The sequence below is a fragment of the Cordyceps javanica genome, chromosome 2 (assembly GCF_051103115.1).
Source record: "Cordyceps javanica chromosome 2, complete sequence".
In the NCBI taxonomy this organism is placed as follows: domain Eukaryota; kingdom Fungi; phylum Ascomycota; class Sordariomycetes; order Hypocreales; family Cordycipitaceae; genus Cordyceps; species Cordyceps javanica.
In genome coordinates, this window is record NC_139296.1 from 262916 (window position 1) to 288381 (window position 25466).

General features: G+C 53.2%; 6 protein-coding genes across 6 annotated transcripts; 1 reads left to right on the forward strand and 5 right to left on the reverse strand.

Annotated features, from left to right (window-relative positions):
- Window positions 1-1583: 1583 nt before the first annotated feature.
- V2A60_002605 (uncharacterized protein) lies at window positions 1584-2630 on the reverse strand (the record flags this gene model as incomplete). Its single annotated transcript, XM_083253954.1, has 1 exon — window positions 1584-2630. The coding sequence occupies one exon, from the start codon at window positions 2628-2630 to the stop codon at window positions 1584-1586; it is 1047 nt and encodes a 348-aa protein (XP_083110080.1).
- Window positions 2631-3862: 1232 nt separating this feature from the next.
- V2A60_002606 (uncharacterized protein) lies at window positions 3863-4453 on the reverse strand (the record flags this gene model as incomplete). The annotated part of the gene is made up of 1 exon (XM_083253955.1): window positions 3863-4453. One exon carries the CDS (start codon window positions 4451-4453, stop codon window positions 3863-3865), a length of 591 nt encoding a protein of 196 aa, XP_083110081.1.
- A 1193-nt stretch (window positions 4454-5646) lies between these two features.
- On the reverse strand, window positions 5647-8409 carry V2A60_002607 (OPT oligopeptide transporter protein-domain-containing protein; the record flags this gene model as incomplete). The annotated part of the gene is made up of 7 exons (XM_083253956.1): window positions 5647-5709; window positions 5776-6357; window positions 6413-6595; window positions 6650-7236; window positions 7298-7506; window positions 7576-8155; window positions 8325-8409. 7 exons carry the CDS (start codon window positions 8407-8409, stop codon window positions 5647-5649), a joined length of 2289 nt encoding a protein of 762 aa, XP_083110082.1.
- Window positions 8410-14706: 6297 nt separating this feature from the next.
- On the forward strand, window positions 14707-15804 carry V2A60_002608 (CE1 family esterase; the record flags this gene model as incomplete). The annotated part of the gene is made up of 3 exons (XM_083253957.1): window positions 14707-15404; window positions 15483-15622; window positions 15680-15804. 3 exons carry the CDS (start codon window positions 14707-14709, stop codon window positions 15802-15804), a joined length of 963 nt encoding a protein of 320 aa, XP_083110083.1.
- A 2559-nt stretch (window positions 15805-18363) lies between these two features.
- Window positions 18364-19584, reverse strand: V2A60_002609 (uncharacterized protein; the record flags this gene model as incomplete). Its single annotated transcript, XM_083253958.1, has 1 exon — window positions 18364-19584. One exon carries the CDS (start codon window positions 19582-19584, stop codon window positions 18364-18366), a length of 1221 nt encoding a protein of 406 aa, XP_083110084.1.
- A 3724-nt stretch (window positions 19585-23308) lies between these two features.
- Window positions 23309-24316, reverse strand: V2A60_002610 (NAD-dependent epimerase/dehydratase family protein; the record flags this gene model as incomplete). Its single annotated transcript, XM_083253959.1, has 1 exon — window positions 23309-24316. One exon carries the CDS (start codon window positions 24314-24316, stop codon window positions 23309-23311), a length of 1008 nt encoding a protein of 335 aa, XP_083110085.1.
- Between the last annotated feature and the right edge of the window lie 1150 nt (window positions 24317-25466).

Genomic DNA, 25466 nt, shown 5'->3' on the forward strand with positions numbered 1-25466 from the left:
CCCACACAGCTGAGGAGGATAACGTCCCAGTCATCCCGCACGAGTGTGTGGGGAGGGCTTGGAATCTGCCTGCGCCTCACCAACAGAGCAAGCCACAAAGAAGTGTATGAAACTGGAGATTTACTTGTTAGACAGGCAGAGAAGAGAAAGACACACACACAGAGAGAGATAGAGAGAGAGAGACAGGAACAGATGCTGACGCCATGCCAAGAAAGGAAAGAAAAGGTTAAAAAAGACGGGCGCTTGTCACAGAACCCGCAACTCTCTTTCTCTCTGTCTCTTTCCCCTCTACTCCGTACTCTTCTCGTCTCTAGGTGCGCTTTAACAGCAAGAAAGGTTTATTAGTCAACTAGTCGGGCGCCCAAGTTGCCACTGGCGCGACCAATGGGCGCGGCTTCCGGGCAAAAGCGCCAAGAACTTGTCAACAATGGCGACTTGGTGACTCGGGTGACTTGGTGACGCAAGTTGGAGGAGAGCCAAGACGAGCTCCGCCACTGGCAGTGCTGGCCAAGCGCTTAGGTTTTCTTTTTGGAATCACAAAGAGATTTATAAGCGTCCGTCACACACATGCATGCATGCACGCACACGCTTCAATCACACTGGAGAAAAGACCAGGTCCGGTCCGGCCTGGTCTGTCAGCTGTAAGCCTCACGAATTCCCCACGGGTTTATTGTAGATTGGGGATAACTACTAAATCCGACCGAGACCACACCGAAGTGCAGAGACGGGCTCATCTACATGACCAACACCTCTTGATCGATATACCTACATGTTTTTAGCATCTCATTTGCTATCTTTCGTTTCTATTATTGCCTTGACGTCTGTAGATTCCTCACTAGCTGGCTGTAGGATATCGCCATCGAGCTCGCCTCTATCCTCTATGACTGAAACTCATCTATTACATGTCGTCGTAACGCATCTTTCTTGGCACTTTGTTATACTTTTCGCCCAATCCCCCCATCCTCCCCCTTCCCCCCCTCCTCCCCCCCAGCTCTGGAGCCTTTTGCCATCGGAGGGGGCCAGAGGGGGCGATTCAACCCATCAAAATCTTCATTTAAATCGGGTTAAAGGGAGAGGCATCACAACCAAGCAACAGTGATATGATGGCGGGAGTTGCGGGGGCGTGCCGAGTTTGCACCTCGTCACCAACTGTCCCCTTCTTTTTTTTTATAAGCGCAACCATCTGGCTTCGTCATCATCTTTGTCCCGGGGGTAGTGTGCGACTCTTATCTGGGCCGAGTGTTGTGCTCCGCCACGGACCTTATGTCCGATGCATGACGGCGAATGGACGATGATCTGCGGACGAGTAGATCCCTCTATTTTTTATTTTTTTTGGCATTTCTTTTCCTCTCTCAGTTTATGTATTCATGATGCCTTTTTTTTCTGGTTTCGACCCCGATTTGACTTTCCCACTTTTGAAGGCGTCGAGGAGACCGTGGGTGAAGTGGGAGGACCGACACGCCTATAGCCCATCCAACCCACCCTATAAGCCCGATGATACGGGCCTCGCCGTTATTTTTCAAACCCTAAAAAAAAAGGATTGGTTCGTTGTTCTGCGCAAAATGCGGTGGGGACGTTTGAGTTCATGTTCGGATGCTGACTCGCACCACCACGCCCCAGCCTGTGGTGCTCTCCCAGATGCCCATCTCGTTCTCCCGTCGAAATGTCACCTCCTCCGCCGTGACGCGCATCGACACGTCGTCGTCGTCGCATTGAACGGGCGCAGCAGGTCTGGAGGCAACCGCCAGTGTGGGCGGCGGCGGCGGCGGCGGCGGCGTGCTTCCCCCGCTGCTTCTGCCGCCGCCGCCGCCGCCGCCGCCCAGTATCTTCCACCGTGACCTGGCCTTGTTCGACTCGGCCGCCCTGGCCGCGACCGTTGGCCTGTCCACCGCCACGACGTTTCTGCGTGCCGGCTGCAGATGGCTCGCCAGCCGCACGGCCAGGTCCTCGTCCTTCCACCACAGCTCGTCCTCGTCCCTCGTCCCGCCGGCCGCCACTGCAGCATCTTCTCCCCACCGTCCCCAGCCATCAAACTCCTGTCGTTCAGGGACGGCATCATCATCTCCTGGCTCTGCCGCTGCCGCTGCCGTTGCCGTTGCCGTTGTTGCAGGTAGCTTTCCATCGCCTGCCATCTTGGCCGGCAGCCTCGTCTGCACGCGGACCACGCTGTGCGTCTCCCCGCCGCGGCCCCCCGTCCCGTGCGTCTCCGCGGGCGTCCACCCGGCCGCGACCGGCGCGACCGCCGCGCAGTCCGGGATCAGGGTCGCCTGGACGAGCCGCGGCGGGGGCGCCGTCGTCGTCGTCGTCGTCGCGGCCAGGGACGCCAGCACGGCCTCGACGTGCGGGACCAGCAGCGCCAGGAGCCGAGCGTCGTGCCGGTCTTGCAGCGAGGCGCGGGTCGCCTGCTGCTCGCGGATCTGGCAGCGCATCGTGGCGAGGTGCGCGGCGAAGAGCGAGTCGGCGGCGTGGATCGAGGAGGAGGAGGAGGAAGAGGGGGGGTAGCAGGACGAGTATGGCACCGGCGCGTCCGAGGGGACGGTGGTGCTGCTGCTGGGTCGCGGCGAGTAAGGCGGCGGCATGTCACCGGAGTCGACGTACGAGTCTTGCGGTGGTGGTGGTTGTTTCGACATTTTGCGGCATTAAAAGTATCAAGTATGAAGAAGAAAAAGAAAAAGAAGAAGAAGAAGAAGAAGAAGAAAGAGGGCACAAGGGAGAAAGGTAAGAGAGTAGAGAGCTGCTCGTCAGGCAGTCTTTTTGGCCTTTGTGTTTGGCTGCTTGTGTATCCCTCGTACCGGCGTACAAGTGACCTCATTCCGCCCGGCAAGGCGGCCTCGAAGCTCAGCCTCACTAGAACCCCGCCCGCTACAGCTAATATACTGAGTACATGGTTCATAGGTACTTATGGCCCATCGCCCCGGCACACTTCACAAAGGGTACTCCCTACTAGGGCATGGTCTAATTAATGCCGAGTTGCTGACCCTAAATTCACGGCTCAAATTAATAGGCCCCTATACTTTTCCAACTTACACGGCATGATTATCTTGCACGAATCCAACCAACTACCTGTAGGCCGTGGTCAAATACTCACAACCTTCCTCAACCACACCCTGCTCAAGTTGCCGTAACAGAAGGACTGCAACTGACTAACAAACGTCCTGATTAGCCAACTTACTTGAGAAAATCCATCTTCTCCAGACCTGGTCCCTGCTGCTTCAGAGGCCTCTTCCCCTTGCCAACTATTTATAAGTCAGTCAGCTTGTGGGATGAAGCGGCGGGACGGGTACTTGGAGAGCCCCTGACTGACTACGCCTGTTACTGAGGCCGTTGGTTACGATCCACTGGGCTGATCCTCGGAACCTCTGGCTTCCTTTTCATCGAGTCAGCGCATTGGAGTCAGCTGCTCCCGCATTGGAAGCAGCTACTTCGGCACCCGGTCCCAAGTTGGGTCCACTAGGAGCCTGCCAAGCCATGCCATGAACATGACCCGTTTTCGCTGCGATCTGTGGGTTCTGTTTACGCCTTTGCTCTGTTGTATTCAGTTTGGAGTGGAATAATGCAAACGTCCCACTACGCGGTGTATTTCTGTAGCCTTGCGACAGTAATGCGATTCTTCCGCTGGCATGACTGGCGTCGGAACCGGACAGACCTATACAGATTGCTTGCGCTAGAAACACCTTTGCTGGTGAGAATGGACAGTTCCGTCCGTATTCTGGCCTACTCGAACATGTTTCTTGTACACCACGAATTCTGCTGAATACGGTCTGTGGGTTTTGCGATGTGCAACGCACGTTTATTATTCATCTATCTCATAGTAGCCCTGTAGATGGCGTCGCTGCACACCCGTGCATATCCTTTTCTTCATCTAGACGACGGGAACAGGAGGAATCGAAGGAACGTTGTTGGTGGCAACGTTGTTGGCAGCGCCGTTGTTGGCAGCGCCGTTGTTGGCAGCACCGTTGTTGGCAGCACCGTTCTTGTTAGCAGCGTTGTTGTTGGCGTTGTTGTTGGCAGCGTTGTTGTTGGCGTTGTTGTTGTTGGCATTGTTGTTGTTGTTGGCGGCGTTGTTGTTCTTCTTCTTGCCCTTGCCCTTCTTGCCCTTGCCCTTCTTGCCCTTGCCCTTCTTGCCCTTCTTGCCCTTGCGGCCCTTGCCCTTGCCCTTCTTTGCCTTGCGGTTCTTCTTGGTGGCAGTGGCAGTAGCGTTCTTGCCCTTCTTGTTCGGTGTGCGCGCCTCCAGGGCCACGGCGCCTTCTTCCTCGTCGTCGGCGACGTCGACGGCCGTGATGGCGAACTCGGCGTCCTCGGCCACCCGGGCCTTTAGCGAAAAGACTTCTGGTACCTCGGCGTCGTCGCCTGCGACGGCCACGTCTCGCTCTTCAATGTCGACATCCTCGATGAAAGGGGCGGCCAGCGCACCAGTGAGCAGGGTAAGAAGAACGGTGGTGGTCAACTTCATTTTGCCAGAAAGTGAATTGAAAAATTAAAGGAGGAAGAAAAAAAAAAGAAAAAAAAAGAGGAGAATTGAAGATTTGATTGTAGAAGAGATGATTGATGATGAGATGAATTCTTCTGTTGAGGGTGGGCAACTCCCTTCCATATATAGTCGCCAACACTCACTACAGGGCTCAGGAGGCACTTGTGATGTATCATCGAACAGACACGGTCTGGAACCCGTGAAACGCATGCACTGCTTAGTTCGGCAGAAGGCGTGGCCTCAATCTCCCCATGAAACCTACCATGAGACCGGATGAAGTCTCTTCAGCACGACAGCCCTCAAGCAAAGCTTACCATGACCGTGGCTTTGCGCTGTCGTCAAGGTGTCGACCGACTGGCATGAGGCTCCCACCGTGCATTGGCCGCCATGTTGTCTTTGCTCGGCCAATTTTTTTCGGTATCCGGTTTCGAAATCACCTTATTTTGCTCATTCTTGAGTGATTTTCTTCATCATTCTACGCCCATCAGAAACGGGCATGTGTAAGCCCACCTCCCAGTGTCTCTCTCTGGCCGGAACCAGAGTCGACGCAGTCGGCCTACTTGATCGCAGTTCACACCAGGCAAAAAAGCACTAGGCAAGGAACCCCAAGATTGGATCCATAACATTTAAAGTAGCAGTCGGCTACGCGGCAAACTCTTGCTACGGGCTGTAAACTGATCAGACGGTGTGGCGGAGTGGCGCCAGGGATTGTGGCACGCGTGGCGGCTCTCACTCCGAAAATCCAACGTAACAAACTGGCCAGTTGGCCGGGACCATTCAACTTGGCTTTTGTCTTGGCATTGCTCTCGATCTACTTTGGGCTGCCTCAGACACGAAAATCATCTCAAGAGCCACTTATGATGAGCCCTGCGTGCATCACCGTTTCAAGGGACCAGGGGCGTTTCAACTAGTACGGCGCAGTCGCTCACCGCGCCCAGCCTCCGTATCCTCATGCAAGATGCACAGCCCTAGGCGTATCTAGTTCGCTTTTTGTTTGTTTTATAGTGTAGTATTAGTCTAATAGGACCATGTATGCGGCAAAGTTTCATCGACATGCAAGCAATGACACACGCAATGCAGAAAAAAAAAACAACCGGCCAGAATGCACCTGTACAAGCAAGGGAAACCTGGGCTGCCAAGCCGTCGTTAGTCGCGTAGATTCATGCCAGAAAGAGTTAATGAATCTTCTCTCCTTTGGCCAAGACCTTGTAGGTGCAGCCCTTCCAATCACAGGTATTCTAGAACAAAGGAAGGCTGTCAGCGGGTGCATTTTCGAAACACTGAGCAAGTATAATCATGTTTACCTTGTGAACATCGGTTCCCCACCACTTGAAGTGACCCGCTGCTCCAGTATAGAAAATGGAGAAGAATATCAGGATTCCCGCTATGGCCACGGAACAGTCCATTGCCGAGCTGAGAATGAAGTTGTATTGCTTCCACCAGAGCCTCTTACGCTGCTTGATCCATAGACCAAACACGAGTCCGACAATGACCCAGCTGCCGTAGTTGGTACCGGACGCCGGAGGGATAAAGTTGAGGCCGCCAAGGAAGAGAGGGACGTGGATTTGCTTGAGCCACTTGGTCTTGCGGAAGACGTAGTTCTTGAGGACGTAGACGGCGGGCGGAAGCAGGGCGCCGAGGAGGAAGAACCACAGCAGGTTGCGGTACAGGGCGTCGCCCGCGAAGAAGCGACGAGGACCGATGGCGCCCCAGACCATGCTGGTGTTGAAGTGAGTACGCGAAAACGGGCACGTGAAGCCGTTGTCGGCCTTGTTCGTGCAGATGTCGGGGATGTGGTTCAGGGCCCATTCCAGGACGGCGACTTGGCCGAGCGTACCCATGATGATGCCGACAATCTGGACAATGAAGAGCTTGCGAGGGGGAATCTGGGATGGAGTGAGTCAAAGGGCCGCGGTGAGGCCGGGTACGGCGATAACTCACATTGCAGTAGATGCCAAGCTTCAAATCCTGCGCAAATGCGAGGCCTTTGATGCCGGAAATGTAGCCAATGTTGAAGAACCAAATGTTAGCCAAGACCTTGCCTTCCCAGATATACCCTGCAACAAGGCGGCAGAAGATGTCAATCTGGATCTTGATGTTGGTGGTGGCATAGAGCCATGCAAGCTAGCTTTCTGTCAGCACCCGATTTTTCCAACTCGGCACCGCTTCGCAACTTACGGGGATAAAGAAGAAGGCAGAAATGACCATCGCAAGAAGGACACCGTACCAGTGCAGCTGCACCGGGTAGTACTCGCAAGCAAAGATGCCGACTCCGATCGACACCACAGTAGCGATAATGTACCACCACGTCGGCACGGATCCGTACGCCCGCTCCTGGACCGTCTTTTCCGTCTTGGGCGCCTTGCCTAGCATCACTGCCACCGACGAGTTGCAAAAGCCCTCGTAAATCTCGCCGCGCTTCTCGAGGATGAGCCAGACAATGAGTGCCGAGATGCTGGCGAAGCAGAGACCAAAGGTGTTGAGGGCATACGTGACGGGCAGGTAGATTGGGGAGTAGTGCTCATACTTGGACACGTCCAGAACAAAGCCGTCCTTTTTGTCAATGACCCTGGTAACATTGTAGACCTTGCCTGTGTTGTCGTAGATGGAATTCGTCTGCATCGGCAGGTAGGCGGTAAACCACGTGTTGGTGTAGTAAATGGCGGGCGTGATGATGTAGATCCAAAAGACGAGCGAGGCTCCGATGTTGAGAATCGCCCAAGTTGGGATGACGAGTGGTGAGCCAATGTATGCGATTTGCGCCCCTTGTACAAGTTAGCCCTGGACAGAGCACGTTGCTGTGCCACATGAACCCGATTGACTCACAATCAAAGGTAAACGGCAACAGGCCGATGCCACTTTTCATGCCAAAGATTTGGTTGACGACGGCGTTCTTTGGCGCGATCCAGCACACCCACGTAAAATAGCCGAGCGCGGGGAAGATGAAATCGGGGAACCAGTACCAGACAAAGGACACAGCGAATGCCATGAGGAAGAACCTGTACCTTGCCCTGTTGGAGATTCCGTTGGTGACTCTGAAAAAAATGGTTGTCAGCTTTCTGCTACCGTTTTGGCTGCTGCGTGGACGTGGACCGGATACGTACTCCTCGGTCTTGTACGTCTTCTCAATGGGATGGAGGGCCGAGTTGAGGGCCGTGTTGCCCAGCACGCCGGGCCACATGAGGCGGGGCGGCTCGACAATGATGGAGCGCGACAGGCCGGCGAGGGCGAAGCCAAAGAGGAGCGTGGCGAGCGTGACGGTGATCTCGAAGCCCCAGCCGAGGTTGAGGCCGTAAAAGACGCGCTGCTCCGTCAGCACGTCGGCGCTGAGGCGGGTGAGGAAGCTGAGGTTGGCCAGGATGTAGATGAGGATGTTCTCCTTGTAGTTGAAGGGCCCCGGGTTGAGGCTGTGGCGGGCGCCGAAGAGGGTGAGCCCCCAGTCCGGGACCGCCATGTGCCAGACGCGGCCGACGGGGTAGGACAGCAGCTGGATCGCCGACTGGGAGAGGGTGACGGCGGGGAAGCGGAACGTGAAGAGCGTGTTGACGCCGCTGCCGATGAGGCAGAAGGCGATGCCAATCACCCACATGCGGACGGTGAGGCAGGGCATGTCGGGATCGTCCGGCCGGTGGCCGATGCCCGCGGCGACGAGCGTCTCCTCGCGCGAGGGCGTCGAGCTGGCGACTGGGCGGGCGGGCGGGGGATCACACCCAATTGTTAGCATTCAAAGTGTCTTTTGCAAACGGCGGGCGCGGCGCGCCTGGCTGGCTGGGGAGCCGAGAAAAGCAGCAACAACAACCCCCGAGGGCGGCCGGAGCACGCGCGCGCGCGCGGCAAGAAGGGAATCTCTCACTCGAAGGCGGACGGCCGCTGTTTTCGTCCGACGACGCCCGGCGCTCGCCGTCATCCTTGAAACGAACCTCGACAGTGTCGGCCATGGCTTTCTACTCTGGGAGAAAGGTCTGAACAATGCAGGGCGGCAGAAGAATTGCGAGTGACGGGGGGACAAAAAAAAGACAAAGACGAGAGGTAAGACGGACGAACAGAGGTAATTATGGCAACGAAAACCCCGTCCCCCCTTGTAAGCGATTGATCTGATAAGATCAATTTTTTTTCTTTTACATTCTCGAGCCTCGTTGGAAGCGAGGAGCCATTCTCCAGAAGGCGTCTTCCTTCATCAGCCATCCATCTCCATAACTTTTTTGTTTATCCCTCGCCCTAATCTGAATGAGGTTCAAGTTCCCGAAACCGCGGCCAACGATGACCATGCCTTGCGCCCCTCGCACTCTACTTTTTTTGCATGGTGGTACTGACTACTACTCAGTATAGTGCGCCGTCTTGTCCCGCCGCCCTTTTTGCTACGCCGACGCGGAGCGGAAAAGATGCACTAGCGATGGAGAGCTCCATGGGGTGGAGAGAAGCCGATACCCACCTTGGCATGATGATATTACTCTTCCTGCATGAACGAGCGATTCTGGCTGTCAAAAAAAGGCTTGCAGGCCGGGAAATGGTGCAACAGAGTTTCGACCAAGTTGGCTAGTTGGAGTCCTTTCTGGGCGCGCCCGTCGCGTGATGGTAAGCACGGCAACGCTGCGGGCATTTACTTACTCTCTTTTGCCTCGCTATATATTCCCGTCTTCGCTAGGCACGCCGAGAGGGCGATGAGACAAAATGCGAGCGCGGGAAAATCTCGTGCTACTTTTTCCCGCCGCGCCGCGCCCAGAGATCTAAAAGGCCTAGGCATCTCTTACCACCGGCCCAAAGTCCCGACGATGGACTTACTACTAGTAGTTACCCCCCTCGGCCGCCGGCGGCGACAACTACAGGACGGGCTGGCTTCCTTTACAATTCTCACGCCACTCGGGCGAAAAAAGGCAGCAAAGATTGGTTCCGAAAAAGCTCGTTTCCGGGCAAAATCGGCGCAGCCACCCTTTTCACTTGGTCAACTGATTGATTTGATTCGATTCGACTGATTGATAGATTGTTTATTACCGTCGGACACAGAAGACGCTTCCGTCAATCGATCCACCCGCCCAATATAACCAAACCCTCTCTCTTTTTGTTTGCCCACCATCCCACATCCCACACACACCCATCAACCCATCAGGAAGAGGAGCACGCATCATGCTGAGCGCCACCCCAGCCTGCCCCTCTAAATCGTCTCCATAACGTGAGCCGAGTTCCGTGTGCTGAGGAGGCAGTGCTTACCCATCTGTGGGACCCCTGGGCAACGGCGGCGATCGGGGGTCCCTTTTTGCTCCAGGTTGCAGCACCTTCTTGTGCGAACACAAGAACACTTTCTTGTTTTCGCACAAGAAGGAGCTTGCAACGGCTTCGCGGGAGGACTGGAAAAGAAAAAAACCGGGCTTGCTTTCTCTTGGCGGTGCCAGTCAACGAGCGCCTCGCGAGTTATTGGGAAAAGGGGACCCCCCCCGGAGGGCAAGAAAGAGGCGAGCATTCCCGGAGTCAATCCCGAGAAATCGCCCCGCGGAAATGGAAAAAAAAGCCCACCAGCTCTCTCTCTCTCTCTCTCTCTCTCTCTCTCTCTCTCAGTCAGGCTCGTTTCCGCCCGTCGGTCAAGACCACACCACCACGGCAGCACAAACTAGGCTCGCTGGCGGGTCTCGCAGCAGTCCTGGTTGGGATCCCCGACTAATAGGGTAGCATAACGGCAATTCAACCGTGAAGCATAATTACAGGTCATTCAATAATTCAATTTCGGAAGCGGCCAGGCCAGGGGGCCTTCGTAAAGATGCCGGAGCCTTGCTTTAGGTTGTGGTTGGTGGCTCTGGGCTCGGTTGACGCGGCCAGTTCAGGAAATTGCTCCTTGAAACAAATGTGTACTAAATGATGGGGGAACAGGTTTCGGCCAACTTGAGCCCTTGAGCCCCCAGATCCAGGAGTTCCCCGCTCCCACGTTTTCCGCGCAAAGCGCAAAAGCCGTCGGTCGGCCGTGGCCTTTGCTGGACGCCCGGCCGAGTTTCCATCAACGAAGGAGGATTGGGACGATTTCTTCCATCCCATTGTGTTTCATTTGCCTCACCACCATAACACACCTTGAACCCCCAGGCACGAGATGCCAAGAACATTCGGTGTGTGGTCATGTGCAATGGTAGATTTCTAGTCCTTAGGTCATCCATCTCCGGACCGTGCGTAATAAGAGGTAATGGAGTAAGAACGGTCACTGCGATTGACAAACGATCAGCTGCGAAAGTGTCGTCTCGGTCATTCCGGCCTTATCATGGTAAGATTTATCAAAGCTCATCACTGTCCCAACATGTGTTAAATGTCTGCCGCGAGTAACTTCGTCGTCATCCGTCCACTGTAATAGGTTGTCAAAGACGGGCGTTTCTCACGTCAAAAGGACACAGAGCTGCATTGCCCCGCCGAGAGTTGAAATATAAGGTTAAACTCCTATTGACTAAACGTGCATTCCTCAATCGAATCTTTTCTTGCTGTCAAGCTCCGCCAACGGGTCCGGCGTGACCCGACGGAAAACGGACTGGTGCAGCACCGGAACATTGAGTTTGTACTATGAGTGAGTCGTTGACCTCGGAGTCCGCAACTAGATTCATCGTCTCTGCGTTCCACCCGAGAAAATCCTTGAACACTAAACAGGCGTTCAAGGGCGGAAAGAAATCCGCCCTTTTGCCATGTTCGGAGTTTTCGCGAAAAGTTGTCATTTCTACTTGCATCCCGAATAGCGCCTCAAGGGTAGCATACGATTGTGTGCTAGCACGCGGCATCGCTTCACAACGAACGTATCTCGCTTATGAATGGCGGCTCAATTTCCAAATACAAGAGTCTTGAAACTTGCTTATTAACACAATATCGACACTGAAGTTTGAGCTTCCTGTATAGTGCCTTCTACTCTTCTATACCGGAGAGTTGGCTCCTCACGACCGTTTTCCCAGTGGATACGTAAAAAACATGGCGCAGCGGCACGGCGTAGCAAAGTGCCTAAACAAGTTTGCGGCTTCGGATATATGGAAACGGTCCTATGCAGTTATCTATGACGCCACTGTTTAATCATAACATTTTCAAGCCTGGACGTAGACAGGCCAGTGGCAATAGAGGGAATTGGGTCGCGGCCAGATACAGGTTTGGTCAGGAGGGCTTAGGTACGACATCTGATTCATTATAAAATTGTTTTTTTTTTAAAAAAAAAGGAAACAAAAATCTTTAATGGGTCCAGTAAAAATTAATATGCTGACGTCCAAGGCACATTGACGTGGCCGTGGGGATGTCATCGATTTTGAAAGCCAGCTGTGCGCCTCATTGTCGTTGATGAACCGACCGTCGACAAAGTCCTATCTAATTAGTATGACACTATTGAGTCTGTATTTTGGCCGCGTTGGATCAAGCCGAGCGTTTTCGGCGATAGCATCGAGAAAGTCCTTTTGATGAGTACCTGACGAATCAGCCACATTTTCCCGCAGACTGACTGCCGAAAGGAAACCGGCGCAACCTCGAGGCAGGATGACTCGGGGATGTACGTTGTCACTGTGCGCACAAGAGCAGTGTGTTGAGGAGAAGACGCTCCTTTTTCGATAGCTTCATTGAACGAATGTCCGCGAAGAGCACGAATTCCTGCCAGGCCACCTGCTTGGCAACTACAACGCCCTCACAGAAAGCATCCTGCTCGATCTGGCCGACAACTCGTGACATACTAGCTTTTGTCAAAATAAATGGCATGCTCTCCATTATGGGAACGGTCAATAACTAGTCTCGGGCCACCATCTACTTCTTTCAGTAATCTCTGACCAAGAATTTGCAAGACTCAAGGTTCATTGCGCCACTTCAAAGATGTGACGACCTTCTCCAAGCCGCAACCCATAAGGGGCCCAGCACGACAACATCTCTTCCCCTAGCATGCTTTTCGGGAATCGCATCGCCTTGCAGCATACTACGGGCCAGCCCTGGAGAAGGGTGTCTTTGTCTTCTGGCAGCAGCGGTATCAGGTGGTTGGTCTTGTGTAATAGCATCTTTGGCAGTCGCAGTCCTACATTCCAAGCGTTTATTTCTCTGCGATTCCCCTCGCAGAAGATCATGCGGAGACTAGCCTCGATATGAAACGGTCCAGACTCCCTCAAAACTGTATCACGCGCCTTCCGACCGACCATGGAAGCGCCCAAGTCAAGAAGAGAGCTTTTCAAAGCGCTCGAAGTGAATCTTGATATACGTCAAGGTGTTCTTAGCCAAGTGGACCAGTGCCCAACTATCCCTGTGAGCTGTGTTGTTCGCGGGCAAGTCGGGCGAAGATGAGTAGCGAGCTTAACGCATAGGTGGCTGAGTTCTACAAAATTTACTCTCGGATGCAGCACTGGAGAGCAACGCCGCGCCTAGCTAAATCCGCTGGCGAATCGGCGCAATATCTGCGGATCTTGACTACTAAGAGTTTATTTAAGGTCTATCAAAGTACGGCAATTCCAATATCCGACGCTGGTGAAAAATAACCAGTGGCCTTGCGAATGAAATCAGTTCCAGAGTTGTCGTCAGATGGTATTGGCCCTGGACGATGCAAGCCCGGACGATACGGATAAGGCGGCGTTCTATTCTGCTACGGTTTCGAAGGGTACTACTGATAGATCTTTCAATTCTAGAATGTTCTGATTCACGGCGGTAAAGCTAGCTGATAAGTAGTTGGGATCAAAAAACGAGTATCAACAAGTCTGGTATGGCGAATATCTCACGACAGCCTTTTTTTTGGATCGAAGATCAAAAGGAGACTCGCAATCGAGGCCCTGATACATCATATATCGCGTTCAAGCCGCATAGCTTGCAAGAGCCGCCGGGACACAAGCAAAGTTTGGGTAGACACAAGCCGAAACCGCTCCATACAGAAGAATCTATGCCGAGATGCTGCTTAAGACTTGGGCACACATGCGAGGTGCAGCTTTCAGCATCTCTGCTGACAATGAGTCTGAGTTTTTAACCTTGAACATGTCACGGGCATCCACGTGGCGAGTGTGTGAGGCTAAGGGTGCCGAGCTACTGCATGGTGCGTATTCTGAAACTAATCTATGTGGGAATCGGAAAGAAAACTTCGTTCCTCTTCGATTCTTGTAAAGAACGCGTAGGCTCGGCCTGGTGACCAGTCGAGTACATATCTTCATTTTAGCTCCCACCCTGCTAAAAGCCCGCTGGATATGAAGCTCACAGACAGTGGCTCATTTGTGCTGAACGTTGTGAAATCTCTTTCTCCATCTGTTGCACGACGTCTTTTTTTGGTTTGCTTGTTTCATACGTGTTGTATGAGCCTTGACTTTTGGTATCAGGAGCCACTCAAACGACCATACTGCTTTTCACTTGAACAAAAATGTCAAAATGTGACTCGGTTACGGCTCTTGAAAAGGTCATAGGATTAGAAGATGACTCTTTGATCCGCAATTTTGTTAATATTCACCCTTGGGATAGGAAGGAAGCCCTTCAAGGTGCGTTCTGCGGCAAACACAGGTGTAAGAGCATCTCACCAGATGGTAACACTACATCCTCAAACACCATAGTTATGTGCACGCCACGTATCTGAACATGCTACTGCTGGATAAATGTCTCGAGGAACAGCTTATACAAACTGTTTCCACCTAGGGGGTGGCCGCTGACACTTTAACGATGTGCAAGAGATTGAGATAAATTCAGCGCGATTAGGACTGCATAGCCCTTGTCCACGAATACGTGGGAGAGGGTGAGAATGACAAGTCATCAATAGAGAATACGCCAAAGTTCTTTCGAGAGATCGGTTTTCTCAAGCTCAGACTTCGCTAGCATGTAATTGGAAGCAGCCGATTCTCATCGACATGTCGGACATAGTTCTACGGGCGGATTTGGTTGGAAATACAGGGACTCGATAACAGAGGATGACCTTTACGCTCGTTAACAAAGCTGAAAATTGAGGCATAGAGACGATCAGACTTTTCACATTAAGACAAAATTATAGATCCAAGTCACTGCTTTTTAATCAGTTCCTATTAGCTTTCTTGTAAAGAGCGCTACAATTTGCAGCAATTGATTGGCACCATCAGCTGATGGCCGATACTACATTGTGACCACTAAAATAGCACGCAGCTCCGAGAGACATCAGGGGTCATGCGACTAGCTCGACGCCCTTCTTCATCAGTCGTATCGAGGAGTAGACTTTTTTCCCATTCTCAAGACTGCCCAGACATAGTTAGAGAACCTGCATACTCATAGGGGGTGCGGATTTTAAGATCTATCCTCAGCAGCAATCGGTCGCAATGCGGTTCTCGGCACTTCTGGCCATCGCGGGCTTGGCTGCGACGGCGAGCACGGCTGCTGCGCAGGCGCAGTACACCGGCGGCGACACCTCCGGCTGTGGCAAGACTCGCCTCTTCAACGCGTTCCCCAAGATCCGCACCCTCAAGTCGGGCGGCAAGGATCGCGGCTACCTGGCGCACGTCCCCGAGGGCTACGACAAGAACCACCGGTACCCGGTCATTGTGGGCTTCCACGGATCCGGCAGCGTCGGCTTCTTCTTCGAGGCGGACACGGGGCTCGACCGGGCCCGGTACACGGGCGACAAGATCGTCGTCTACCCCAACGGCCTGGGCGGCGCGTGGGCCGGCGCCAGCTACTCGGCGGCGACCGTCGACGAGGACCTGCAGTTCGTGCGGGACCTGCTGGCCGACGTGCGCGGCCACTTTTGCGTGGACAGCGCCCGCATCTACGCGACGGGCCTGTCGAGCGGCGGCGGCTTCGTCGACACGATTGCCTGCAACGCCACGGTCGGCGGCGAGTTTGCTGCTTTCGCCCCGGCCTCGGGGTCCTTTTACACGAACAATGACGACAATTACCGAGACTGCGCGCCTGCGCGGGTGCCGACTCCCATGCTGGAATTTCACGGTGGCGCAGATGAGTCGGTGCGGTACGACGGTGGCCAAGGTGAGGGCGGCGTCGAGCCGTCCATTCCGAACTGGTATGTGATGTGACCCCGTCTGGGGCAGAACCAAAGATTCCCAATTTTTTTTTTAACAATTGCGCGCCCACAAATTAGGCTGAGTAGATGGGCCAGCCGCAATCAATGCGAAACGCCTTACAAGCAGGAGGACCTCTACGACGGCGACGTGCACCACCTCAGCTGGACGTGCAAGGGCCAAGAAGGGGTTCTGCAACATTACAAAACCGATGATCAGAGTGAGCTTTTGTTCCCCCCATCATCCCATCTTTGACTCGATTCTGACTAAATTGGAGAGCACGACTGGCCCTCTCCCTGGCCCAACTTTTCACAGCTCGCAGCGTTGGATACGCCCACTCATCTCGAGGCAAGCGCACTAATTCAGGCATTCTTCATGAAATATACACGGCCAGCAGAGTGATAAGTGGTACATATATGAGAAATATTAATGCAAATATACTATTATTATACTACTAGGAGTAAGATTTGACATACGTAGTACCTATTGATCCTTTTCCCGAAGTCTCCGGCCGATCTCTTCTTCTCGTTGCCCAACTGGCTAACCTCGCCTATTAACCGTCCATAGATCCTCGCGAAAGTTCTTTCAGCTAACACCATTGCCATTCGAGACGGCATTTGGAGATGTGTGCAAATGTTGACAGGTCTGACGACTCGGCCATTCGTCGCTTGGTTGCTACGTGATGCAAAACTCAATATACACTGTGTGCCATTGTTGATGTAATACAGGGGGGCCAGACCGCCGTTCTAGAGAGCCCTACAAATCATTTTCCAAGTCTTGGTCCTACTTATTCCTTGTGTTGATCCAGTACAATACCAAAAGCCTCTGAAAACGCCACTTTAATCTAGTGTGCGCCTTGGACCTGTCGACGCTCACACGAATGCCTCGCGTCCAACATATCAAGAACCGGGCCACATTTGAAATTGAGCATATGGCCTAGTATACCCCCTATACATGGGTACTCCACATCTTTCGTCCATGTTCAAGCTTCGAGATGAGAATAAAATCAATTCCTACCCGACTACTATGACTAATTTCCCCGGTTGTGAAGCATTTGCTGCGGTGACGAGAGGGCTTGGTTGCCTTTAATAAATCCCGCAAGTTCTTCAATTCAACACCCATTTATCATCTCATTGATGCGCCTAAATCGCTTGTCACTGAAAATTTTAAGAACCTGCTCTCCTGTCTAAGAGTCTCTTCCGTCAGAACTTATGGTTCCGGAGGCCTTTCACAAGGTTCATCGAGATTCTGGGAATGAGGCCCGTTTGCTGTTTGTAAGACCTCGCGTTCTTCAAGTATTTCACAGTATGCGTTCAACTGAATGGACCACCACAGTTGTGACCACAGTGTGACCACAACTAAGCGTGGTGTGTCAGCTCTCCCGAAAACTACGTAAGCCCAAGTGTTCAACCGCGGCCGAAAATATTGACCTGCGATTGCGGGAATGGTACCAAATTATCAGATTTGATATGACCTTACGAGTTATTATTAATCCCTCCAGATATGCGTTGAAAATCGTGGGTGATGGGTCATCTGCGTAGGATGGGCAACGGCCGAGTGGGATAAGCACGGGCCAGAGTATTCGGTCTGTACTATTTGAACAGCCGAGTATGCTACATCCCTCAATAATCCGCCTTATTGTGGGCTCCCATCATTAGCTACGCACGTATCGGCGCGCATAATTCAATACAAGAGTCTGGCCCTGCAGTATTCCACTATCGGTGGATCGAAGGCTTGCTCCAGGCACCACCGATTGAGTGGTGTTCAACATCATGATGGCAAGAAGTTGGTCCGTGCGAGACTTGACCGGTAACAGGTCTTTCGATCAAGTGATTTCCGTCATCAAATGCCGCGCTCGTACGCTACGATGCTAGCAGCCTGTGTGATACGAACAGGAGAGCTTCAGCTCTCTTGCGCTTGACGCTGTGGGGAAGGATTCTGTTATACCCACGCTAATATATTAAGAATGCAAGACTCACGGCTACTACTCCGTAGAGATTGTAGCATCATTCTGATCACCATGCTCCATGTTGGCCGCGGCCTGTGTCGTTTGAATCGTTCGGCTAGCTTGATATGGCTGGATGCCAGTGTGCGGTTGGAAAGCCTCATTCTACTGAAAAGGGGAAATTAGTCGAGGTGGAATTTTCTAGAGACACTAAGAAAAGGAGGTTGGGGTCAGCTTGATGCAGATCGTACCACGGCATAGCCAGCCAAGTTCCAGGGGGTGTGAATGTTGCGCTTTGCGATACGCTGTGACGCTCATGATCGTGAACACTGATGTTCCGATGCTATCTTTGCTCTCTCCGTAAAGGCTCTTCGTCTACTCATCTCTTCTGTGTAAATCAGTGCTGAATTGCCGATATGTTGTCCAGCGGGTTATATTTTACGGTGATGTTGCTCCGCGAATGTGCATCAGTCGAATCTTGTTTCCAACTTTCAGCCGCAAGACAGACCCGCTCTTTATACGAGACCTTAGCTGCTTGGCTGCCAGCTGCATGCTGCCATTGTTGTATTTCAATAGCGCATCCATGGAATGGGGCTCTTGAACATCCGCATAGTCCGGACAGCTGGCCTCCTAGAGAATGTTAGGAGCCAATGTGATTCACGTGAATTTCTGTATTTCTATTCATATAGAGCTCTGGAACTGACGTAATAGGAAGCCCGATGGAGCTATACGACACGGTATACTTGATGTGCATAATACTGAGTACCGATTCAACTGCCTTTCCATGTATGAATTGGGCTTTTTCTGGTGTCAAGGTACTTCACCCCAAAAGTAAAATCAGGCAGTGTTAAGAAACGTCACGGCAGGGGATAATACTGAAAACTGAGAAGAGAAAGAGAAAATTTATTAGTTTGATACATGTATTGCAGCAAGTTACAATAATCAATACAGAAGGACTATATGGTGGTAAATCGACCTAAAAGTCAACCAACCAGAGACGTTTCTCACCAAATACTCTACAGGAGAGCAGCCACAGCGACAACAGCAGCCATGATACCACCCTGAACCTTGGCAGCGGCACCAGTGACGATGGGGACGGGGGAGCCGGTCGTGGGGCCACCACCGTTCTTGATGATGGGGTTTCCGCTGGCGTCGACTAGCAGAGGGCAGCCGTCAATAGTCTTGCAGCTCTGACCGTTGGGGTACTGGTGAGCCGGGTTGCAAGAGTAGCGGCCCTGGGCGTCGTAATCACCCGGGGCGGCGCAGCTGCCGGCGCCAGTAGGCTGCGGGCTGCCAGTGCCGGTGGTGGTGACGGGCGTGTTGTTACCCTCGCAGAGAACGTAGCAACCCTCAATCTGAGCGCAGCTCTGGCCGTTGGGGTACTGGTGGGCGGGATTGCAAGAGTAGCGGCCCTTGCCATCACGCTCGCCCGGGGCGGCGCAGCTGCCGGTACCAGTAGGCTGCGGGCTGCCAGTGCCGGTGGTGGTGACGGGCGTGTTGTTTCCCTCGCAGAGAACGTAGCAACCATCAATCTGGACGCAGCTCTGACCGTTGGGGTACTGGTGTGCGGGATTGCAAGAGTAGCGGCCCTTGCCGTCACGCTCGCCCGGGGCGGCACAGGCGCCGGTCGGTGCCGGTCCATCGCAGGTGGTGCTGCTGCCGGTCTGACCCTTGATGATGGCATTACCGTTGGCGTCAGCCAGAAGGGGGCAGCCGTCGATGGTCTTGCAGCTCTGCCCGTTGGGGTATTGGTGCGCCGGGTTGCACGAGTAGCGACCCTTGGCGTCGTAGTCGCCGGGAGCGGCGCACGCGCCGGTAGGCGCCGGTGCGTTGGAGGTGGTGGTCTGGCTCTTGACAATAGGCTGGCCACTGGCGTCAGTCAGCAGAGGGCATCCGTCAATGTCCTTGCACTGCTGGCCGTTGGGGTACTGATGGGCCGGGTTGCACGAGTAGCGACCCTTGGCATCATAGTCGCCGGGAGCAGCGCAAGCACCAGTAGGTGCCGGGCCACTGGAGGTAGTCGCGCTGCCGGTTGGGCTCTTGATGATGGCCTGGCCGTTGGCGTCGGTCAGGAGCGGGCAGCCATCAACGTCCTTGCACTGCTGCCCATTGGGATACTGGTGCGCCGGGTTGCAAGAGTAACGGCCCTTGGCGTCGTAGTCACCAGGAGCCGCGCAGTCAGCGGCTGCGACAGCGGCGATGGAGGTAGCGAGAGTGAAAAGGGTGCTGGTTCTCATTTTGCTTCAAGTGTGCAATTCACCTGGCTGAATAAAGAACAGGTAGCAGTGGATGACGGGGAGAAAGAAACTGGGAGGATTAAAGACAGAAGCGGCTGAGATGGCGGAAAGGAGATGGGCCAATCAATATTGAACACAACTCGGGGTGCAGAATATATATACATCCTGAGAGGCATGCAATAACAGAGATTCCAAGCCCTGTTCCTGAGCTCTCTATGGAAGGGCGATTATCGACGCTCGACGTCGACGATACGATGGACTGCTATGCGTTTCATTAGCGCCGTGGCTGGAACCCAACGCTATTCTATTCACGGAATGCGCGTGAGATGTTGCTTGCACCTGAATATTGGAGTTATTCGGAGCTATTCAACTATTTAGGGAATCTTGGCTGTCTAGACAGGGGAGCCGCTGTCGGGTCTCCCCACAATTGCCACCGGCAACTATGGGACTCTGAGGCTGATCGACCAGTCCAAACCTTCTTTCCCCTGTATTCTATCATGCCTTCTCGTGTTCATCCAAATGAGGCGGGTCTTGTAAACCCACCCTCGTATTGCTACGATTTGACCTTGACAACTTGAGCCCTACACCCGTCTTTGAGCCCTACGATCATCTTGAGGTCTATAGGTGCCAGATGCGTATAGCCCTACTGATGGGCCCCGCCTTTTCGAAGCATACAACAGCTGATTTCAATGGTCGATGGAGCTTAGCCTCCGGTTGCTCCGGGCTTGATGTACACCGAGCCTCCGTTCCTGGATGCGCTCGGTGGCGCTCGACCGCCATGCCAATGACGTAACGGGATGGCCTGAGCCCGGCACCTCGCTGCAGTCAATCCCGACCCGTCAACCGTCAACAGGGCACTACCGTCCCTAAGTACGATATTATTGGCGCGACTAATAAGCTTGTGGGCTAGGGCGCTGAAATACCGTCGGTCGAACCCACCGTTAATAGCCGATAGGGCGAATCACGCGGACTAGCCAGGGGGCTCCCCGACAACCTGCCAACCTGGTAGGGAGAGGTTTTGCGTAGATGTGTAATGACATTCTAGTAGCCCGTATATGCGGAGGGCTGCCCGTTTACACAGGCGACCTGCTATATCCGGTCAGTAGTCTCGTATCAGCGAGGCCACTGATGCTCCGGCCATGGAGAAAAACTTTTCGCCAGAAAGTACCCTGTTCAGTAAAGGAGCTATCAGCACCTACACACACTTCCGCGGTTAGGTCGAACAGGAGAGACTTCCAGTTACAGGTTAATGCAGCCCGGCGCCTTTCTTGTCGTAGATGGTCTTCTTAGCACGTCCAATCTTATGCATTAGAGGCGTGTATTGTGTAATGCTTCTTAAGTCTGATATCCGTCTGGTTGATAAACCCTTGCCAATAGCTACAATTGAAAACGTTCTATACAGATGAGAAGTGCATCTCGTATTACTACCGGCCAGAACCTTTTGGTCAAGAGTGGCCAGTCAAAACCCCTGAGAATGATTATTGATGGCTTCGGTCCTACTCGGAATGTCTAGTAAGAAAGCTCGTGCGCCGATTCTTCTTTACCAGTTCACATCCGAGGCATGGGCTGGATCATCGTTGCGGTACGTAATAGCGAAATAAACCATAGATGGCTATTTAACGGTCCTCCAGGTGACAAAGCTCGGCTAGGAGAGATGAGTGTACCCCTTTCGAGATAACACGGTTGTCATGTGGTGGGTTTCCCTATTGAAGCCGCTGGCCAACGTATAGGCATCCGAAGTTTTCTTCACAGCAATGCAAAAGTTTAAACAGGACCGTTACTTTTGTTGACTCCCTACGACCGACCGCGCAAGGCACCTATTTAAGGAGACTAACACTTCCGAGGTATCTCCGGCCACAAATGACGGGTGGCGACATATTTTTTCCGCTTCGACAACCGCTATGCTGACACCATATCCGTTGGTGCGCAACTTATCAGCGACATATTCACTATACTTCTCCGAAGCTGGCTAGTTGCAGGCTAGCACCCTCTATAGTAGGTTGTGGCACACCTTTCGAAGTAATCTTCACCAACTCGTTGCTGCTACTTCGGCTTCATCCGTTCCTAGCCACAGCTACTCCTCCCCGACCGATCGCATCTTCTCATAAAGAAACACCTTAGATTCCCAATACGATCAGGTACACACCATCCACTTAGTATGTATAGTATCTTCAGTCGCCTTGTCCGATCTGGAACAGCTCGGAGAATTTTTGACATGGTTGTTACCTTATTGAGTACGGCACTTGAACTAGTCAACTCTACGTTGCCTCCTTGGATCTGGAGGCTGATAGGGCACACCCCTTGCCGTTCTATACATGGCTTACATCAGGCGAGAAATGGTGAATTAACCAATAAACCTACATTGACCGCGCTAATTTGCCTTAGGATGCTCTTGTAAGACGCAAGGTTGGATAGTATGGCTCTGGCATTCTTTGCGCTTTCATACGGCATCCCGTCTAATCCTGTGCTTCCTGTCCTCAAAGGGGGAACAACCAGTTCAGGCAGTCGCCCAACCAATAACGCCACCCCAGAGAGCTGAAGTCCCTGACCACGTCCAGATTATCGTAGATTACAAACGGAAGCCGTTTTCTATCACGTGGCAACGCGGGCTTCGATGTCCCGACCTTAGTGGATTCCCGACATTTACAGATGCCGGCGTCAACCCTATCAGTCAGACTGCTAGCATTAGAGAACTCTGGACACAATCGATGGCGTTCAGTTACGGCTCCTGTGCATCTATCCGTATCCAGGAGAACGTTCCTTTCCCCATTTTAAAGTTAGCACACTCAAGTCAACGATTCATCCAGATGCTCCAGCGTGAATTCGCTCTACTTACCAGCATGGCACCCTTTGACTTGCCCGTCGTCCAAATCGATCAACAACCTATCTTGGACAACGGCGAGATCTGCGGTTTTCGAATGAAACGTCTATCCGGGATGTGCCGCTCGTCTTTAATATCACGAAGGTCTGATATCCAACAAGCACTCCGAAGACTTCATTCTGCAGGCTTCTGTCACGGCGACATAAGGGGGGATAACATTATGGAGGACGAAGCTGGGCGGATCATATTTATCGACTTTGGCTTAGGTGGTCAGATTGGAAGCGATGCTCCAGGGGTTTTCCCTCGCCGGATTGACTCCGGACACTTCACTGCTGAACATGATTGGAACCTCTTTAATAAAGCATTTGACTAGATTAATACGGGCTGACACTACACCCCGTATAACAGATGCACTCAGTACTTTTCCTCCATGTCTAGCTTGCCGTAGTGGAAGGAATAGCTTTACTTGTCGTCGCGTCAACGCTGTTCAAGCATCTTTAAGCTTTCCTTTTTCTTTGGAGGAGTATCCATCTACCCGGAAGCTCTTTCTATGAACGGGTAGCTGTATAGCTGGCTAGATGAGCACCGCTGAGCTTTCGCTCTCATCGTACACTTTATAACTGTATTTTGCCTTTGGTGTTCTACTATTGAGTATATCCTCATTCACAGCGAAAAAGTCAATCTGGAATTCGCGATTTGTGTTTCATTTTCTCCTAGTGTGTCACTCTTCCTCTGGATGCTATCAATGGAGTGATTCGGTTGCCGCCGTAAACCGAGACTGAACTCTTATCATTTGGTCGATGGGCCTCTATTTAGCACCGAAAGTACGATATATGTACTTGAACGCATCCGCGCGTCGTAAAACTCCAAGGTATTTTAATCCTTGACCAATTATTCCCACCATCATCGCTGTGTGTAGACACCTGTACTCTCCGCGTGATAACCCTTCTTGCCCACCTTGACCGTGAGCTCGCTCCGCCACTCTCCACCCTCGCCCACCATGGCCACCGTGTGGGCAAAGGTGTACTTGGGCTTCCATCCCAGCTCGCGCACGGCCTTGGACGAGTCGTAGACGCGGTCGATGCGGCCCAGGTAGCCCCAGCCGCGGGCGCGGAAGACGGCCTCGACGCCCGGCGCGACGCCGCGCAGCAGGGCCGCCGGGTCGCGGTCCAGCGCGGCGAGGGTGGCGTCGTCGCGCGGGAACGGCGGCGGCGCGCTGATGATGTAGCGGCCCCAGCCGAGGCGCCGCGCGCGCTCCATGGCGCGGGCGCAGGCGGCGACGACGTCCTCGAGGTCGACGCGGCGGTACGACAGCTCCAGCACCTTGAGGTTGGCGTCGCCGAGGGCGGCGCGGCGGTCCTCGTCGTCGTCGGCCTCGGGGAAGAAGCGGCTGGTGCGCAGCACGAGCACGGGCAGGCCCGCCTGCCGGTGCACCAGGAGGCACATGTCCTCGGCGGCGACCTTTGTGACGCCGTAGATGTTCTTGGGCTGCGGCACCACCGACTCGTCGATCCACGCCGCGGGGCGGCCCGGCGCCGGGCTGAGCGCGGTGCCAAACGCGCTCGTCGTGCTCAGGAAGACGAAGCTCTCGACCTGCGCGCCGAGCCGCGCCGTCTCCTCGAGGAGCACCAGCGTGCCGGTGATGTTGGTCTCGACAAACTGCGCCTTGGTGTGGCTGCCGACGTGCGGCTTGTGGAGCGTCGCCGCGTGGATGACGTGCTTGACGCCGCTGCCCTGCAGCAGCCCCCTGATGAAGGCGCGGTCGCTGATGTTGCCGACCGCGCTTGTCGTCGGCGACGCCAGGATGTCGATGCCAAAGGGCTTGAAGCCGAGCCCGGGCAGGGCGAGCATGAGCGCCGTGCCGAGATGGCCGGCGGCGCCGGTGACAAGGACGTCGTAGGTCGAATCCATAATGTTCCGGTGGCTTTTGAACTCGCTTTTTGATGATGCAAACAGGTACGTATCGGGATTCTTTCGGCAATACAATGCAATTGGCGTGTGACGGGATTTAAGCTTAAAAGAGACGACCCCCAAAAGGACAGCCCCGGAAAGGATGTGCCGGCGTGACTCAGTGGAGGGTCTCCATCACGGCGTGAAAAATCAATCGTGAGCGGGCCGATCTTCCCAAGTCGGCCGGTATCCGGGGAATGAGCAACACGCCGGGGCAATGTGTGATTTTATGTGCGATCATTCTTTTTAATTGATCTTTACGATTTTTGGAAGAAGCATACGCTGCGAATGCGGCCATGAGGTCCGGTCAGTATTCGCATCACCAATCATGATGGGCATCTACTAGACCAGGCTGCTACATGACTAGGCCGAAAGGTATATAGGGTGCGCTGGGGAATTGACTGGTCGCGACTGGTAGTGTGAACCATGCAGTATACACTAAAACACTGAGCGTTCACGTCGAAATTACAGCTTGCAGATTGAGTCCCATAGAATATCAGGTACTGACAGCTCAGAGAGTGATATTGTACCTAAAATCTCCTCATTCGTTCTCCAGAGCTCTCAACTGCTCACAAAACTGGGAGCCCAGAGTGGTAGTCCTGTATATGAAATGATTGAGCACATACTTGGCGAGCGTAAGACAGCGCAGTTCACGGGGATCCTCCATCGTACTTTAGTCGATGGGCCATTCCAAAAACTCATTTAATGTCTCATTAGACTTTCTCATTCCTGTAAGGTGTCGAGAAACCGGTTGTTTGGCTCACACTAATCTCGAGACTTCTCCGGCCTGCCTCCCGATACCAACTCTGTCTTATGCATGGTTCGTGGCGGATATTTACTACTCGAGAGTCTTTTCCTACCGTTTCCAATGTGTGCATTTAGAGAGCCAATATTTTCAAAAGGTCCTCACAAGGCGTGTTCGGGAGTTTTCGAGGTTAGAAACTCAGTACCATGTTGGTGGCAGGCCATGCCAGGGTGCCTTTTATGTGACAATTCACAGCGAAAAAAGTCAAAGATACAAGAGACTGGTTAAAATCACTTTAATATGGGCATTTGTCTATCCTATACCCATTTATTCAGCATGTACTTTTCCTAACATGCAGACGCGAGA